Genomic DNA, 15,477 nt, shown 5'->3' with positions numbered 1-15,477 from the left:
ATTTTGGAGACAGTCACAGAGCATGCAAGAGGGCCCTTCAGCCCAACCGGTCCATGCTGACCAAGATTCCCATTGAAGTTAGTCCCATTTGTCCACAATTAGCCCATATCCTTCTAAACCTTTCCTATCCATGTCTCTGTCCAAATATTGTTAGTGTACCGACCTCAACTACGTTCTCTGGCAGCTCATTCCATATACTGACCACTCACTGGGTGAAAACATTGCCCCTCAATTTCCTTTTAAATCTCTGTCCTCTCACCTTAAACCCATACCCTCAGATTCTTGAATTCCCAACCCTGAGAAAAAGACCCAGTGAAAAATTTTGGAAGGATTAATACCTGATGAAGAAGGACATTGCCTCACTACTTCACAGCCTCAGGAAAGCAGCCAACATAATCAAAGATCAAGGTTCAAAGTTCAAAGCACTGTTATTACCAAAGAATGTATAAATTATCATCTCCTTACAGGCAGCTACAAAACAATAAACCCCAAAGAACCCATTAAAAAAGACCAACAAACGCCTAATATGCAGTGAGAAAGAAAAAACACAAATCAGGTAAACAATAAAAGCAAGCATTCAGAGTGAAAGTGAGTCCATAGACACGAAGCTGGAGCAGCCAGAGCAGGCCACAGCCTCAACCTCAGTTCATGACACAGTGGAGCTTGCAGCCAGAGCAGGCCACAACCTTGGCCTTAGTGCATCAAATAGCAGAGTAAACATGTGGAGCAGTGAACAGAACTGGCCCGACCCTTGCCTCTGGTCCCAACACCCTGCCTTTTCAATCCATCTCTCTCCACTGCCCATTACACTGCTGGCATTTAGGGCAGTAATGAGGGTCCTCCATCTCTGGCAGTATTCAGGGCTTCCTTCATTGTGTCAGTTGCTCAACCTCCAGGTGGAGACTCAGGAATTCCATTGCTCTCAGATGTAGAGGGATTCTTCACTGCTGTTTCCATAACAGTTTTGTTTTACCTGTCAAGGGTGTTAGCTCTGAGCTGTACCCCTGAACCTAGATTTCTGATGAACCTCTCTTTGTCTGCCCTCTTTCCTTTGACCTGTTTGGCATGGGTGACCCCACCAAGAGCCAAAGCAGAAAGCCCTGACTCCAGCCAACATAGTTTTCTGGGTCACTGGGGCACGCAAGCCTCCAAACACTTTGACACGGTTGTGGTCCTCTTGGAGGTTCAATCCATCTGGTCTGGTGTCTGAATTGTCCAAACATTGGGTCATTCCATGCTCGAAGATCCGGGCCCTGTTGCACCGATACTCTCTGAGCCTGTACCACGCCACCACTTTCCAGGCCATCTTTCCAAATCAGCCTCGTGCTTAGGTTAATCAAACCTCATCATCAGTAGGTGGACAGGCTCCTCGTAAATTCCTCCGCTTTGCACGCCCCAAGTCCGTCTCGATCTCGCTCCGACATTGCCTTGCACGTTTCAACCCTCGAGTCAGCCTTGCCTTCTCTCGTTTCTTCATTGTTTGCAGTGATCTTTTACCACAATTTTCCACAGAAAAATTGAATTAAATTGATTTTATTACTTACACCCTTCATACATATGAGAAGAAAAAATCTTTACATTATGTCTTTGTCTAAATGTGCAATGAGCAATTTATAGTAATTTGTAATAAATAATATGTACAACAGGACAGTCAATATAACATAGGAATGCTATTGTAAAAGCACGAATTAATCAGTCTGATGGCCTGGTGGAAGAAGATGTCCTGGAGCCTGCTTATGCTGTGGTACCGTTTCCCGGATGGTAGCAGCTAGAACAGCTGGAACACTGAAGAAGTATTATGAATAAAGCATTCAGTTGTATTTCTTGCTTCTTGAACCACTGGTAAGCTGTCGCCATCTTCAGTAGCACCATCTTAAACTGGAAGTTCCCTAGCAGAAGATACAAAAGCTTGAAAACACAGTACCAGGCTCAAGGACAGCTTCTATCCTGCTGTTATAAGGCTCTTGAATGGACTTCTTTTATGTTAAAGATGAACTTTTGATCCTTCTTGACTTTGTCATTGTTCTTGCACTTTTTTTACTCAGCAGCTCTGCACTTTCTCTGTATCTGTAACAGCATATTCTGTGTTCTGTTATTGTCTTTCTCTTATACTATTTCAAAGAATTTAAGTTTTGAAATGATCTGTATTGATGGCATGCAAAGGTTTTCCACTCTATCTCAGTACATGTAACGATAATAAACCAATACTAATAAATTGGTTAGAATGCACCTACAGGATTGTGTACAGTCCTGATCAGCAAAGGAAAGATATGGTTGTGTTAGAGAGAGTGCAGAAGAGATTCACCGGGCTTTGCCTGGGATGGAGGGCTAGAATTATGAGGAGAGATTGGATAGGCAGGGCTTTTACTCACTGAAGTGTCAAAGGCTGAGGGATAACCTCATCAGGTTTACAAAACTATGAGGCACATAGATAGGACAGATGGGTAAAGTCTTTTCCCAGAGCAGAGGAGTCTAGAACATGAGGGTGGGTGTAAGATCAGAACGGAAAAATTTGAAGATCTGAGGAGCAAGACAATGATGAATGTCAATGAGCAGCGCGTAAATGATGGTTTGAAGACCACTACATCCTCTGGAGTGGTCTGCCTTATTGTACCTATGTACCCTAAATGCCCAGAGGCAGCACTGCTACTAAGGTGGACCAGACATGGGCGAATTAGGGTTCTGGCAGCACAGCTCTGGACATATAAATATGGTGTACTCATAAAACTTAGTCACTGATGTTTTGTATTTTGGACAAATGCTCGGTATTAGAGAGGAGGAAGTTACTAAAAGGATCAGAAAGGCAAAAAAAAGAGCAAGTACTCTTGCATTTCGATGGATACCTGGACAGGAAATTACTAGAGGGGCTGGGCCGATGGTGAGCTAATGGGATTCACATAGGTTGTCCTCGTGGTTGGCATGGGTACCCTTCCCACTCTCAGTATATAATAGAGACCCATATCAGAATCAGGTTTATCATCAGGAAATTTGTTTTGTTTTTTTTTTGCTGCAGCAGAACAATGCAATACATAAAATTACTAAAGTACTCACCAAAAGTCTTAGGCAACCTAACTATCCATACAGTATATGGTTGGTGTCATCTGATGGTTACAGAGTATAAGTGTTATTGTCAGTCAAGGGCTGTTATTGAGCATACTTTATCATGGTAAATTGGGTTTGAAGCACACCACTGCTTATTGTCTTAGGACACAAGCTGAGGAAGAGTGTCTCAGAGACATACTGTCAGCTTCTATTTAATAGTCATCGAGTCATAGAATCAAACACAATGGAAATGGGCCCTACAGCCTATCTGGTCCATGCTGACCAAGATTACCATATAAAATAATCCCATTTGCCCAAGTTTGGCCCATTCCCTCTAAACTTTCCCTATCCATGTACCTGTCCAGGTACTTTTTAGATATTGTTAATGTGCCTTCCTCAACCACTTTCTCTGGCAGTTCATTCCATATTCTGACCATCCTCTGGGCAAAAAGGTTGTCAAAATGGCTGCAAATTCACAAATATATTCCCTTGCCTCCTCTGTCAATTCGGTTCATGAATCTCCTGGTAGTGGAAAACACAGTACCAAATTCAATTGACATTCCTTCAGGTAATACACTAATGTGCCCTGTTTGTAATTTGTCAGGGATACGACCACGGTGTCCACAGGCAGCTCTGTGGTGTTAAAGCCCAAGGTAGGCAGACTGATAAGATGAAAGAAGGAAACAGATTTTTTTAAAGAACACTTTAAATTTTTTGAGCTGTAAAATACTTTGTGAAGTCCTGATATCAGGGAATGCCATCTTGATAAATGTCATATTGTCATACTTCCTCAGAGGACGGCTGTTCACCCACTTCAGTCATGCTGGGTCTCAGAGCGATCACGTCAGTCATGCTTGCCCACTTATTTCCGGGTAGTCTTTCCTCTCATATGACCCCTCACACCACCTCCCCACAAACACCGACCCCCCTCAATTCTTTGGCCGCCCAGCAACCCCAGAGTACCTGCTCCTTTGCACGCCTTTCTGATCCTCTTGGCATCTTCCTCTTCGCTGAAGTGCACGTGGTATTGAGCACTTGTCTGCAAAGTAAAACATCAGTTATTGCTATCCTTAAGTGCACCAGGGTTTATACGATATGAGGGGTGATTGATAAGTTTATGGCCTAAGGTAGAAAGAGTCAATTTTAGAAAACCTAGCACATCGTTTTTTTCAACATTGTCCCCTCCTACGTTTACACACTTAGTCCAGCGGTCGTGGAGCATACAGATCTTGGATCTCCAGAAAGTGTCCACAGATGGGTGATTGATAAGTTTGTGGCCTAAGGTGGAAGGAGATGAGTTATACAGCTCTCATTACATGCACATGCAGTTCAGTGATTATGCAGGAAGTTTGAAGTTAATAACTCAAACTTTGTGGCCTAAGGTAGAAGGAGATGAGTTATTAACCAAACTTTCTGCATAATCACTCAAAGAGTTGAACTGCATGTGCATGTAACGAGAGCTGTATAACTCATCTCCTTCCACCTTAGGCCACAAACTTATCAATCACCCATCTGTGGACACTTTCTGGATGTCCAGTATCCGTATGCTCCATGACCACTGGACTAAGTGTGTAAATGTAGTTGGGGACTATGTTGAAAAATAAATGTGCTAGGTTTTCTAAAATTGACTCCTTCTACCTTAGGCCATGAACTTATCAATCACCCCTAGTAATGATGAGAAAGGGGAAGGGAACTACACTTACTTATCCAACGTTTTGCCAGAATCCTAATCCACTCATATTTGGTTCCTCTACAGAAGCAGTGCTGCCTCTGGCCACACAGGCAGCAGGACAGACTGAGGGTCTGTTTCCATGCTGTAAATCTGTAAGGTGGTGACTCATTTATTGATACTGTCTGGGAGGTGAAATTCACAGGGTTCTCCTGCTAAGCTTCTGGCCCACTGGCCTCATTTTCTTAATGTGGTGTTAAGCTGGTGGTACCAGAAAGTAGAGCTGAACCACCAGGCCTAACCCGAGCATAAGATTCAGGTTCGGCAGGGTATATAGTATAATCTAACAGGACATAAGTTGGATTGGCATAAATGGCCCAGTACTTTATCAATAAAATTCAGCAATAGTGAGTCTTTTCCATATTATCTCTGACTCTGTTGGAATGACTTCACATGCAAAACAGATTGTTACGTTTAGTGTGGTGATCGGGTTGGGTGTGATAAAAATTATGCCCTTGAGCTTGGGTCAGCTTTGGATTGACTGTGGTTAAGGTGGGAGGGATTTTCCATGGCTGGTTTTGGTTGGCCTTGGAGACATGAGAAACTTCAGATGCTGAAATTTGAAATAAAAAAAGAGTTGATGGAGGAACTCAACTGCTCAGAGGGCAACTGGGGAGGGAAATGGACTGCTGAGATTTCAGGTCAAGACCTTTCATATAATTTATGTTAATTAAGTTTATGTTAACTTATGTGTGTCTTCATCTTAGAATGTGCTGTGATACTGCTGCAAAAAGCAAATTTTCATTGGTAGTTATACTCTGTGTATATATGAACATGAAAGCAATTTGAATGATTTAGACTGAAGGAGTAGAGAAGAGATAGCTCTTTTATCATGGCTATTTACCCTCAATTTGTTCAATCCCAATGAAAGGTCTCAACCTGAAACATTGACAGCCTCTTTCTCTCTGCAGATGCAGCCCGGCACACTGAGTTACTCCAATATTTTGTCTTTTGACTGAAGTTGGGTTCGGCTTGGACGTGATCATCAGGTTCATATTGACAATGGTTGGCTAAGGGTAGGTTCAGATTGGACATGGTCAAACTAGCTTCAAATTGGCCATAGTTGGGTTGGGTTCTAATTGGCCTTGGTAGGCTAAGGTTGTTTTTGGTTTGGCCTCTCTTAGGTAGAGTTCAGATTAGTCATGGTCTGTTTGGATTTGGATTGGTTGTGGTTGGTCAAAGCTGGACTGAGATTGCCCATAGTCATGCTAGGTTTGGGTTAGCTATGACTGAAAAGCAAGAAACTGCGGTCGAATAAAATCTGCAATAAAATTGGGCATTACTGGATTGTCAGGCGGCATTTCTGGAGCAAGAAGTAGAGTTCTATCAGTTTTTAAGATTTTTGTTAGCTCTGAAAATTAATATGATTAATTTGCAGAGAGCAGGAGGAATGAAGAGAACAAAGGTCACAGTCAGGATAGGTTTGAATTGGGCTTTAATTTAAGACCTCTACAAAAAGTATCTTGGGTTGGTTTGCTATGTTAAGTATAATTTGTTGTTGTCCCCTACAGATGTAAAGAATTGTACATCATAATGTAAAGGCATACTTCAACAGCTGAGGATCAAAGATAACTAATGACTACAAAACATTCAAAATCCTATCCCAACAAAGAAAAACTTGGAACACTCTCTCCCATCTCCTTTCAGTCAAATTCTGGCTTGGTTTGATCTCACAAATCCTTCCAAGTCACTATTGGACCTATAGATGTCTTTGACTTTTTAGGCAGTCTCTTGGTTTGGAGAATGACTTGTCCTTTCCATTTTGTATGTTCCAAGGTGGGTGATAAGACAAAACAGTTAAAGAGCATCAACACTCTGTGATTCTTTTTGTTTCTGCTTAAGGTCCATTTAGGTTGATGTTCTTCTTAAATCACAAGCTCAATCCTATACAAATTTCTTCCCAGTCAAATTCCGTTGCACCCTATCAGCATATTGCAAGAATAAATGAGAACAATATTAGTAAGCTCAATTATATCCCTTTTTATTTATCGTATTGTAACCCTTATTGGTGTACAAAATTGCATAAAAGGGAACACAGTGCCTCATTCATCAGACCATGTGGAGTGGAAGGATGCTCCATTTCACTGGATCACAAGAGATCGCAGAGTTATCAACTCAGCCAGCTCCCTACCACGAAGGACATTTTCAGGAGTTGGCATCTCAAGAAGGCAGCAGCATCCAGATCATACTCTGTTCTCAATATAATCACTGGGGGATGAAGTACAGGAACCTGAAGACCCACACTCCTTCTCCTCCACCAGATTTCTGAAAGTCCTTAAATCCATGAACACTATCTTCTTATTCCTTTCACTTAACAATATTTATTTACTTCCGTAGCTTATGATAATTCTATGTCTTTGTAATGTACTTCTGTTGCAAAGCTACAAATATCATGTCATATGTCAACGACAATAAATCTGATTTGGGTTTTGATTCTGAAGTGGTTGAGCCAACTTCAACCACTTCAGCGAAGTGATAAGCGAAGGGGCAGGCAGCTTTAAGGATGTAGAGTGTCTGTAGAAGAACTTGGATAGAGGGGAACAGGCGAAGAAGTGGCAGATGGAACTCAGTGCAGGGAAGAGTATGGAACTGCCGTTTGGTAGAAGAAATAAAGGGATAGACTATTTTCTAAACAGGGAGCTGATTAAAAAATTGGAGGTTACCCTGCAGTAGTAAGGAAGGCAAATGCAATGTCAGCATTCATTTTGACAGGACTAGAATATGATAGCAACAATCTAGTGATGAGGCTTTATCAGGCATTGGTCAGATTTAGACCCTTTATCTAAGAAAGGATGTGCTGGCATTAGAGAGGGTGCAGAGGAAGTTTATGAGAATGACCCTGAAAATGAAAGGGTTAACATTTGAGGAGTATTTGATAGCTCTGGTCCTATACTTGCTCTTGTTTAGAAGAATAAGGAGGGATCTCATTGAAACCTATTAAATATTGAAAGGCCCATAGTGGATATAGAGAGGGTGTTTTCAATAGTTGGTGAGTCTAGGACCAAAGGGCTGAGCCTCAGAATAGAACATATTCCCTATCTGGTGAATTCCTCTTGCCAGAGAGTGGTGAATCTGTGGAATTCAATGCCACAGGTGGCTGTGGAGGCCAAGTCATTGGGTATATTTAAAGTGGAGGTTGATAGGTTTCTAATTAGTAAGGGTAGCTGCGAGGTTACAGGAAGAAGCCTGGAGAATGAGGTTGAGAGGGAAAATGGCTGAGAAGGTTTGATGGGCTGAATGGCCTAATTCTGCTCCATTGTCTTAAGGGCTTCTAGTTACTAGTACAGTGGCATATCTTTATACTCTTGTTTCCAGAGAGATGTTCTACAGGCTCTTTACTCCTTAACAAGTATAGGAATGGGAGGAGGCATTATAACCTGGTTGGCCATTTGTGGCCTAGCTTTGCATTCAGAATACCTCCTCACATCAACATCCTTGTAAATGATCTCTTGTATCTTCTACCATGCATAGCATCCTTTTATACAGCACAGGTTATACACAGTGCAGATGTTGTTACGTGACTGGACGCCCAAGTTCAAACAAGACTACATGGGTGTCATCAAAAAAAATTTCCAAGGAGGCATTACATTCTGAGAAAGGTCCATAGGTTCAAAACCACTGATCACAAGCAACCTGGACAACTCATTTTTATTGTTGCAGCACAGTGCTCATTGTGGTTGGTAAACACTTCTGTGAGAGCTTTTCTGCAATTAGGTTGTAAAGCTTGCTTTATGCTTTTGTACCGTGCAGTGTCAAACACACTGATCAGATTCTATTGACTCAGATACCACAAGTTACTTTATCAGCTGATAATACTGTAGGGGTGAATCTTCCTTCAGCACAAGGCCTGCTGGAATTCGGGCCAGGAATCCAATTGTTGAAAGTTATTACTTCATCTCAGTCTATTCCTGGCACTTAACTAGAGCATTTTTTGTTGCATATCCTCCATTTCTAGGGCATAGGATTGAGTACGCAGCTATCATGGACTGCTGGAAGGGAATAGGAGAACAATGATAACAGGAGCTCTCCAACCGGTATCCCAAGGGCGCAGCCTAGACGATGAGCAAGCCTTCGGGATTCCGAGGCTTCACGGCCCTGGGGATGAGCTGATTCTATGCCGGTCGTGGGAGAAATCGGAACAGGACATCGGAGGGCTCTATACCTGGAGAGAGAGAGCCTGTGGTTAAGTCAAATTGTCGGCTGAACGATTAGTTTTTGTTGGACTGCAGATGACGGTCTCTCTTGGGGGATTTGCTATTGCTTGCTGGTTGGGTGGGTGGAGGGTGCTGTTCCTTTTTGCTGAATTAAATGGAGGAGGGAGAGGGTCAATGCTTCACTGCTGCTTATGCTTGGAGGGGGGAAGTAGGGGTGGCTGTGGGGTTCTACAGTCCAGCAACAACAACCTCTCATTCTGTGTCAGCAAGACCAAGGGGCTGATTATTGACTTCGAGAGGAAGAAACTAGAGGTCCGTGAGTCAATCCTCTGAGGTGGAGAGGGTCAGCAACTTTAAATGCATAGATGTTATTATTTCAGAGGACCCGTGTCCTGGGCCCAGCACCTAAGTGCAGTTACAAGGAAAGCATGACAGTGCCTCCACTTCCTTAGGAGTTTGCGAAGACTTGACATGACTTCTAAAACTTTGACAAATCTGTAGATGTGTAGTGGAGAGTATACTGACTGGCTGCATCACAACCTGGTATGAAAATACCAATTCCCTCGAATGAAAAACCTGACATAAAGTGGTGGATTCAGCTGACTCCATCATGGGCAGTTCTTCCCACCACTGAGCACATCTACATGGAACACTGACGCAAGAAAGCAGCATCCATTATCAGGGATCCTCCACCACCCGGGACATGTTCTCTTTCCGCTGCTGCCATCAGGAATAAGGTACAAGAACCTCAGGACTTACACCACCAGGTTCAGGAACAGTTACTACTCCGCAACCATTAGGCTCTTGAACAAAAGGGGACAACTTCACTCAGCTTCACTTGCCCCATCATTGAATGTTCCCACAACCAATGGACTCACTTTCAAGGACTCTTCATATGTTCCAGATATTTATTGCTTTTTTATTTATTATTATCATTTCTTCTTTTTGTATTAGCACAGTTTCTAGTTGGTTGGTCTTCAATTGATTCTGTTATGGTTATTATTCCATAGATTTATTGTGTATGCCCATGAGAAAATAAATCTCAGCATTGTATATGGTGACATATATATTGATAATATATTTACTTTGAACATTGAAGTTATGGTATCAATATCCACAACTGAAACCTCGCACCAGTTTCTCCATTCAATTGGATCCCAGGTTCCCAAACTTTCCTGGAGGCACACCCCTTCCAAATGAGCCATCAAGCAGCCCATCAGCATTCTATACTTTATCTCATTAAAGTTTATAATTTTATTACTGTTAAATAATCCGTAAATATGCTTATCACCAATGAAAATACTTCTGCTTCAGCTGCCTTATCTAGGATTACTCCCTTCAGCGCTTTGTAAAAACTAACTATTGTTGTTAAAGACACAGTAAACAAATAATTTAGTGTTTCATCTCTCTCCTCCCCGTCACCGCTACTCCTGCTATCCTTGCTGATCAAGGCTTTGGTATGATGGTGTCCTCCAAGATCTCCTTGTGCTGGCTCCAACCTGGATGAGGCTACACCCAGCATCCATCTGGGGTTGTGACAACAGCTCAGGTCTACCTGGAAGACCATGCGTGGACTGTGTCCAGCCAGGTGCACGTCAAATGGTGTTAGTATGGATGCTCCTTGCCGGGCTGACTCTTATTATCAGCTGTGGGGAGATGCGTTGATGTGAGGGGAACAGGGACACCAGGGAGATGATGGTGGGGATTGATAGTGTCATCTACATCTACAACTCAACAAGATGCCTTATCCATCACCTTCCAAACCCTGACCTCTACTAGCTCGAAATACAAGCATGGAAACAGCACTTGGCTGGAAGTTGCACACCACCTTGACTTGGAAATGTATCAGTGCTCCTTCACCGTCACTGGTTCAGAATCCTGAAACGGATTCCTTCGCAGCACTGTGGGTACACCCACACCTCAAGGACGGTGGCACTTCGTAAAAGCTGCTCACCACTCTCTCCTCAAGGTTCAAGTGGGGACCGACAATTGAATGCTGTCTGCGACTGAAAAAAACGGCAACCTTTGAATGAATAAAAGTAGTTTTAAAAATGGAAATTTGGATATGGAAACATGAGGAGATATATTAACTCAGGACATGCAAGTGCTGTTGAGTCATTCCAAGATAATATTTAACTTGTTCATTTTTACGCATTGATGGTGATTCACTAGTCAGTGCTTTTGCTTTTGGATCAAGTTGAAGTCTCACTCCATACACTGCTGAGTTGACAATCCAGTGCAGTGATGAAGGGGAGCTACATCGTCAGAGTGGCCACACTTCACATGAGATTATTTACTTATACTTTTATTGAGATGCAGCGTGGAATAGACCCTTCTGACCCTTTGACCTGTGCCCCCCAACAACCCCGACTTAACCCTAGCCTAATCACGGGACAATTTACAATGACCAATCAACCTATCAACCAGTACATCTTTGCACTGTGGGAGGAAACTGGAGCTCCTGGAGCAGAGAACTTACCGTGGCGGGAAATTGAGGACCTTTTGCCCTCTTCAAGTAGATGCCAATAATTCCACTTTTTCGAAGAACTGAAGTTATCAATAGTGTTCATTAGAGGGCAACGTTTATTATTCAGTCAACATCCTGAGGCCATTAATCTGATTGTCATTGCATTGATTTTTGTTGAATAAAAATTTTTGATTTCCATGTTTTCCACAATACTGTGGTTAATTTTTCAAAAGAATTTTTCATTCATAAAACAGGCCCTTTGGCCCATTAAATCAGTGCTGACTACCGACCACCTATTTGAACCAATTTCACCTTTAATGCATTTTTTAATCTCCCCTCATTCTCATCACCTCCCTCCAGATATAGCACTCAACTACACACTCAGGGCAAATTGACAGTGGCCGATTAACTGCCCACCTTCACGCTTTTGAGATCTATAAGAAAACCAGATCACCCATAGAAAATCATAAACACAAGATGCTAGAAATCCTGAGCACCACACACAAAGTGCTGGAGGAACTCAGCAAGTCAGGCACCATAGATGTTGTCCAACTTGCTGAGTTCCTTCAACATTTTTGCTTGTCACCTACAGAAAACCCAGGTGGTGACGGGGAGAATGTGCAAACCCCACGCAGGCACCAGCAGTGGTTGGTATCGAACCTCGGAATCTGACCCTCCAAGGCCGTAGCTCTGCTATCTTGGCCACCGTGCCGCCTGTGCTAGGTTGTTCATGGAAAGACAAGTCAGCCAATGGTGTAGTGGCATCAGCGCCAGACTTCGAGGCAAGTGGTCCTGGGTTCAGATCCAGCTGGCTCCTTGCACATAAAAAACAGACAAAATGCCAAGGGTGTCACCTGATGTGCCACAAGGCACAGAAAGGAACAATGGCAAAGTAGCGGCAAGTTTGCCTTTAAAATCCTATCCAGTCTCACTGGCTGCAAAGTGTTTTGTGATACTGCCACACTCATCCACTCCCCTAACAGCTAGATAAAACATACAACTCATGAAAAACAAGACAAGTCAAGTATCAATGATAATCAATAACACCTTTAACAATCTTTTTGGAATATTTCATTGAAGTTTCCAACTTGATTTAAATGGTTTACAGGAAACAAGCACTTGAGCTAATCTCAGAATCGGGAAATTCAGACAGAGCACCCATACCAGTAGGTTTTGTCTCAGGCCAGATGTATATTTACTTACCTGAGAATTCCCCATTTCACTTCTGTCTCTGTCTACCTCCTGCAGCTCAGTGAGCTATGAGAAATTTGTGGTGCGACTTTTATATAATCTGCAATAAAACCAACCCTTCCAATGACAGGGTGTGTCTTTGCTGTACAGAGGATGGAGTCCAGTGATAAGAAGAAAGTTTCACATAATACCTGACGTGTTAACTTGGCTTCAAGATGCGTAGGCACATAGAAGCAGAGTTCAGATTATTCATGTCAATTTCAAGAGATAAGTAAAGCATTACTTCATTCATCAAGCAACAGAATTATTACCTGGGTTGGTATTATCGATATTTGTATGATTTGTCACCCAGTGCTTGGCGATCTGCATTTGTCAGGTACAGCAAAACTTCAATTTTGAAACAGTTCATTTTCAAACGCCTCCATTGTCTTAATCATCTTTATCTCTGTGATCTCTTCCAATTAGAGTCATAGAGTCATGGAGAACTACAGTACAGAAAGAGGCCCTTCAGCCTATCTAGTCCATGCCAAACTATTATTCTACCTAGACCCATCGACCTGTACTGAGACCATAGCCCTCCATACCCCTCCTATTCATGTACCTGTCCAAATTTCCCTTAAATGTTGAAATCGAACTTGCATCCACCACTTAAGCTGGCAACTTGTTCCACACTCCCAGCACTCCTCATGTTCTATAATACACATTGTTCCTCTAGTTCTAATCCTGAGTTCAATCATCTCCATTTCAACCTTCAGAAACTTGTACCCTAGGAATCCCTAACCTCGCAAATCAGTTTCAGTCTCAGTCTTAGTATCAATTGCTGTTTGATAACTATTTTGGAACTTACAAACCACGTACAGTACTGGCAACTGAGGACAAATATTTGCAGAGAAGTGTCATTACAACCTACATATACTGGGCATCAATGAAAGCAGATGGACAAGGTCTGGCAGACTCAAGGTAGCAATTGGTGAAACAGTTTTATACTAAATTGTTCCAGAGATGTGTTCTGTCCACACTCCTGTACAGGTCAGAATAGACAATAGACAATAGGTGCAGGAGTAGGCCATTCGGCCCTTTGAGCCAGCACCACCATTCAATATGATCATGGCTGATCATCCACAATCAGTACCCCGTTTCTGCCTTCTCCCCATATCCCTTGACTCTGCTATCTTTAAGAGCTCTATCTAACTCCTTCTTGAAAGCATCCAGAGAATTGGCCTCCATTGCCTTTTGAGGCAGAGCATTTCATAGATCCACAACTCTCTGGGTGAAAAAGTTTTTCCTCAATGCCGTTCTAAATGGCCTACCCCTTATTCTTAAACTGTGGCCTCTGGTTCTGGATTCCCCCAACATCAGGAACATGTTTCCTGCCTCTAGCATGTCCAATCCCTTAATAATCTTATACTGTGGCGACCCATTTCCTAGCGTATCCGAACCGACTCACAATTAGATAGCCTACGGGGGTTTGCGAGCACAGAGCTTTGGAGCCTCTGCGCCATGGGGGGCCGGTTGACAGAGGCTTAAAAGTGAGGCTGAAGTTTTCGAATAAAGTTTTTTCCTTCGACTGCAGTTACCGACTCCGTGTCGTAATTTTAGCGCTGCGTGTAGCACACCGCTACAATACGTTTCAATCAGATCCCCTCTCATCCTTCTAAATTCCAGTGTATACAAGCCTAATCGCTCCAATCTTTCAACATATGACAGTCCCACCATCCCGGGAATCAACCTCGTGAACCTATGCTGCACTCCCTCAATAGCAAGAATGTCCTTCCTCAAATTTGGAGACCAAAATTGAACACAATACTCCAGGTGTGGTCTCATCAGGGCCCTGTACAACTGCAGAAGGACCTCTTTGCTCCTATACTCTACTCCCCTTGTTATGAAGGCCATGCTGGGACGTGACAGAGAGTGACCTTGCCAATCATTCCATACCATGACACTCCAACCTGGACAAGAAAGATCTCCAACCACGCCCTACTCTTTCAGTGTCATCAAGAGGACATGGCCACAATCATCATGAGGAAACATTGGAGATGGATTGGACATGTGATGAGAAGAGAGGCCAGCTCCATCATCAAGACAGCTCTTCATTGGACCCCTGAAGTGAGGAGGAAATGCAGGAGACCAAAGATAACTTGGTGCCATACCGTAGAAGCAGGGATGAGGACACTGAAACACACTGGGGCATTATAGAGAAGATGGCAAAGGACATACAGAGATGGAAGACCTTCATTGCTGCCCTAAATGCCCACGGAGCAATCCGCAGTATAAGTGAGTGACAGTCTTGTGCAAAATTGCTCCATTGGTAAATGGTAAATTGGTTAATTATTATTAGATGTTGCAAGGTATGGTAAAAAACTTTATTTTGCATGCAATCCATACAGATCAATTCATTACAACAGTGTATTGAGGTCCTACAAGGCAAAAAGGACAGAATGCAGAATGAAGTGATACAGTAACAGAGAAAATGCAATCCAGGCAGAAAATAAGAGGTATGAGGTAGATTGTGAGGTCAAGAGTCTATCTTGGGCACCGTTCAATAGTATTTTCGCAGTGGGATAGAAGCTTTTGCTGGTGATAAGTGCTTCTAGGGTTTTGTATCTTCTGCCTGGCTGGAGGAGAGAGAAGAGGGAATGCCTGGAGTGGAATGGGTCTTTGATTGTATTGGCTGTTTTACTGAGGTAGTGTGAAATGTAGACAGAAACCATGGAACAGAGGCTTGTTTCCAAGACGTGCTGAGTTGTGTCCACACTCTCTGTAGTTTCTTGTGATCTTGGGCAGAGCAGTTGCCATGATGCATCCGGATAGGATGCTTTCTATGGTGCGTCAGTTAAAAATTAGTGAGAGTCAAAAGGAGCATGCAAAATTTCTTTCGTCACCTGAGGAAGAAA

The 15,477-nt window shown here is 42.8% G+C and overlaps 1 protein-coding gene across 1 annotated transcript in view; it reads right to left on the bottom strand.

The window, feature by feature from the left end:
- Positions 1-15,477, bottom strand: part of LOC132402850 (annexin A13-like) — a 66,593-nt gene that overhangs the window by 40,742 nt on the left and 10,374 nt on the right. Inside the window, exon 5 of the mRNA XM_059985901.1 lies at positions 4,006-4,081. Coding sequence (XP_059841884.1) covers positions 4,006-4,081 — 76 coding nt within the window. The remainder of the gene's footprint in view (positions 1-4,005; positions 4,082-15,477) is intronic.

This window comes from Hypanus sabinus, chromosome 1 (assembly GCF_030144855.1).
Source record: "Hypanus sabinus isolate sHypSab1 chromosome 1, sHypSab1.hap1, whole genome shotgun sequence".
NCBI classification, from domain to species: Eukaryota; Metazoa; Chordata; class Chondrichthyes; order Myliobatiformes; family Dasyatidae; genus Hypanus; species Hypanus sabinus.
The sequence above is the reverse complement of the archived record's forward strand: the minus strand, read 5'-3'. Positions and strand labels throughout refer to the sequence as shown.